Genomic DNA, 4,375 nt, shown 5'->3' on the forward strand with positions numbered 1-4,375 from the left:
TGGCCGGATGTTTTGGCGTGCTCAGCAGCAATTCCTATTGGCTTTCGAAAGCCAATAGGGGGAGTAGCACAGCTCATGCAAAAGTTGAAAAAAAACCATCAAAAAGGGTGCCGGAACACCGTTCTGAGCGTTCTATGAGGGGAAAAAAAGCCCTGCAGATTAGTCTTCAAATATCGAAAAGGAGGACATGTAGGAGGACACTTTTCGAGGGAGGACAGAACTTACAAAAGGAGGACTGCTACTGCTACTTGGATAAATGGGCTTGACGTCAAGGGACAATCTGGAGCCGCACAACTAGCATATACTGGCTGGCCTCACCTTAAAAATACCAGTTCCTCTTTGAAATACCTATTTGAATGTCTTTGAAGCTGGCAGCAGTAATGGGGCAGTCAGACTGCCACGCAAACTGTCATAGCTGGAGAGTTTGCAGTTGAGGAACAGTTTACTTAATAACCCTAACATGAAACTGGAGCTAGGACTGAAACTCTCAAATGTTAAAAGAATAATCAGCCAAAGCAAGCCCCAAAGCTGCCATACTCAGAAAACAATACAGACCTAATTTTTTTTTCTCTTTCACATGCAGATTGTAAAGAAAAGCACATTCCTTCATTCATCCATTCATCCATCCACAGCAAAAGAAAGAACAGTTCAGGTTTTCCATTTGAGAAATGATGTTAATTTGCCCTCTGGTCTAGTTATGCATTCCTCCTTCATCCTCTCTCCCAGCAGGAACCTTGTCACACCTTCACATACGTCTACACAAAGCCAAGACAGCTCATCAAAACAGAGGGAGCAACCCCCAGCATTCTTCTGGCTGTCTCTTAGTCCTCAGGGAATGATACAGCTTGAGCAATTATCAGCTAGAATATGGCTCAGTTCCCTATAACTTCAGCTAAGGCAAAACAGCCTCCTGCTGCTTTTCTTGTGCACAGCAGAATAATCCATTCAAATAACAAAATGAAAGGAAAAAAATAAATAAAGCAGATTTACTGAACTATAAAAGCCGGTTGTTCTGATTACTTCTAGCTTGGCTTTGAATCTCAAGTTATTTGTTCAAAAGATTCCAACATCAACCCTTTTTCAAAATGCCTTGATGGGATTACATCTTTTAAATATGGAAGTTCTTGTTTCAGTCCCCAGTATTTCCATTAAATGAGACAGTTATGTTCTTATGTAGCTGTCTTCTGGCATTCCCAAAACCATCACCATGTCTAGGATGACATGTGAAGAGAAAATGCTAGCTCTGCTCCTATTAATGATGTTCCAAACATCCTGTTCTCATAAAAACCAACCCTGAAGGAGGAATACTCTTTTATCTACTGGTATGTTCCTTCTAAAACAAAAGAAGCTAACTGGCTGAATATAAGAACATTGTGTTATATGGAAGACCCGGGTTTGGAAGGAGTTATTTAAGAACAGTGTGGTAAACAAGAACATGCAAGGTCAAGAATGCCATCTATGGAATTGAATACAAGAGCGAGTGATCATTTAGAGAGAATGAATGAGGACTGGATTGCAAAACTAATACACAAAGGTAGAATGAACAAATTGGGAGGAAGGAGACAACTGAAAAAAATCACAGTTAGATGATGTTATGAAATTCTTAAGAGGTGAGAAGTGAGGTGATATATAAAGTAGGGTATGGACTTGGTACTTTTACTTACTGAGGATAATGATGACCGTCTTGATGAGGTTGATCATAGTTTCCTTGTAGCGTGGGTGAAATGTAGTATGCTTAGACATCCGAGCCATCTTCCGCTTGACGTAGATGAAAATGTGAGTATAGACAACCACCATGATGAGGAAGATAAAGAGATTGGAAAGTGCCCAGAAGGTCAAATATCTGCGACTGTAGAGAGGAGCCATCGTAGAGCAATCATTCAGCTGACACAAGCAGTGCCAGCCATATGAAGGGATAAGACCCAGTAGCAGGGCTGTTATCCAGATGCAGCCAATGAGAATAATTACCCTCTGGTTGGACATCTTGCTATGGAGCTGCATGGTGAAAATTGTCTGGTGACGCTCCACTGCAATGGCCAAAAGGTTGACAACCGAGGCAGTCAGGCTGGTGTCCAAGAGGCTCTGCCTGATAAACCAAGTCTTCAGAGAGAGTTTAGCTGTCCTTGGGCCAGTGTGAAACATCAGGAACATGTATGCAATCCCAGCAAAAAGATCAGCTGCAGCCAGATTCCCCAAGAGATAATAGATAGGATAGTGGAATCGCTTGTTGATAACAATGGCTGTGATGACCAACAAATTGGTGAGCAGTACAATGATGCTGACTGTCAAGCCAAGGGCAACCACCAAGATATCCTTGGGTCTCCATTCATGGAATAGCTCTTTTCCACTGTTGTTATAGAAGAACTCTACTGTCATATTATAATAGCACACAGTCATCTTTTCAAAGAGTCAAGTCCTAATTGGGAGAGAGGGAGAAATGAAATGACACAATCTGAGCCTTTGAAGAGAAAACAGATGATAGGGAGAAAAGAAAGAAATGAAGTCTTTTGTTTACACAACCTTTAAAGAGAGCATAAAAGACATGTCTAGCTAATATCAAGTTCTTTGCCCACCTTGGACTTAATTCACTCGCCAAATTTCAACTTAAGAAAGTCCCAACCATTAAGTATTCCTCTGATACAATTATTACCACATGTCCCAATTCACTGAAGATAAACAACTGAAGACATTCTCTTCTACCAATAGTTGAGAATGATCTTAAAGAACACCCACTTCATAAATATTAGACATCTTCCATGTATGTAATTAGAAACAGGAAATCCAATACTCTCCTATTATGTATCTCCAATTAGCAAGGCTAGTAGTAAGGAATGATGGGTGCTGTAGCCTAAAGGTTCTGGAAGGTGCCAGGTTACATACCTCTGCTCTGTCCAAGGCTTGTTGTTGTTTACAAAAGCTTCTTATTTGTCAGGATAAAAACAGCAACATTGCCGGTGACCTACAGAGAGCAAAAGAGAAAACAAAGAAGACATTTCTCTCATTAGGCTGATGTTAACAATATAGGTAGAAACCCACAAATCTAATCAGTTAGAAGTCTTCCACCTTCTTAGATCTGGGACACATGTTCTAAAATACCCAGAACCCATTGTTTTCTTGTGAAGCCCATTTTTTTTATTCTCTTCCTCTTATTTTCTGGTTTTCAGAAAAACAAATAAAATGAAATTAAGATGGTGGTAGTAACATTGTGTAACATATAAGTGCTCAGTGATGAGGCATAAAACCTGAATGCTAGTTATTTAACTTGCACAGCTTTTTGCCAGAGGTGTAAAACTCAACCCCTCCTATATAATGGTACAAGGAAATGCGACAGTTAAAATTCAGTCTCTTCTATATTCTAATACATTGTACAAGACCAAGTTTTAAATATCTGTTTATACAGAAATGTATCATTAGCTCAAGAAGTTTACTAGTCATGGTTTTACCATAGTTGTGCAGAAGAAAGAAATGGTTAAATATAGTTTCATGCCTTAGCTTTCCATCTTCCCATTTAAATCTTCTCCATGGATATAACCAGGTTATTAAGTCTACACACGTCTTGCACCAAAATTCAGTTATTTTTAAGGCCTGGAAACAATTTGATCTTTGGAAGAGGCAATGGAGTAAATTAGGTAAAAAGAAAAAGAGGATGGTAGTGAGTTTCATGTTGTTTCCTAAGAAAAAGTAATCTTGTTAGGAGAGGAATTTAGGAAAAACAAATTAGCCCCTGAGAAAGATACTACTATGATTAATTATTATAACCATGCATAAATTAGCCAGTACATTTCCTACTTCATTTTGCAGTTGGTCTGGAATGGATTTGGTTGTATCCTGTCTCTTTTAGTAATGTTTGAATGATGTACTATATCTTATTCTCTTACTTATTTAATAATGAAAGTATTAGAATTAGATTTTATGGACAAATGCCTAATGGAGTATGGGGTATATGCATACCATGCTTTTTACATTCCATTTAGTATTAGCTCGAGCAGTTACAAGCAGGAATGCAATGGAATATAATATGTAAACACACACACACATTTGTGTTCAGAATAAGTAATGCAGATTTAGTTAATTGCAGTTAGAAATTGGGTATGTTATAACATTTCCTATGCTTTGGCAGAGATGCACAGTAAAGCTAAGAGGAGCAGAGCGAGGCATAGTGCTGCCTTCTTGGCACACACACATTTTAACACCAATTTTGTTTACTGTGCTTTCTTAGCTATCAAGCATTTTGCAACAGCTGTGAGTAAGATTTCTCTTTCTATCTCAAACTTTTCCAAGTCTGATGCTAGATCCTCAACAATCCTTTGCCCACATTAAAAGACTGGAGAAACAACAGCATGTATGTCAACAACACAGTGTAGGCCAGTGGTTC

At 38.8% G+C, this 4,375-nt stretch overlaps 1 protein-coding gene across 1 annotated transcript in view; it reads right to left on the reverse strand.

Annotated features, from left to right (window-relative positions):
- Positions 1-2,898, reverse strand: part of LPAR2 (lysophosphatidic acid receptor 2) — a 13,909-nt gene extending 11,011 nt beyond the window's left edge. The window contains exons 1-2 of the mRNA XM_015815721.1: positions 2,881-2,898; positions 1,665-2,416 (exon numbers count right to left, since the gene is read on the reverse strand). Coding sequence (XP_015671207.1) covers positions 1,665-2,397 — 733 coding nt within the window. The 5' untranslated portion in view covers positions 2,398-2,416; positions 2,881-2,898. The remainder of the gene's footprint in view (positions 1-1,664; positions 2,417-2,880) is intronic.
- Positions 2,899-4,375: the final 1,477 nt, after the last annotated feature.

This window comes from Protobothrops mucrosquamatus, unplaced genomic scaffold (assembly GCF_001527695.2).
Source record: "Protobothrops mucrosquamatus isolate PMUCROS unplaced genomic scaffold, P.Mucros_1.0 scaffold370, whole genome shotgun sequence".
Lineage (NCBI taxonomy): Eukaryota > Metazoa > Chordata > Lepidosauria > Squamata > Viperidae > Protobothrops > Protobothrops mucrosquamatus.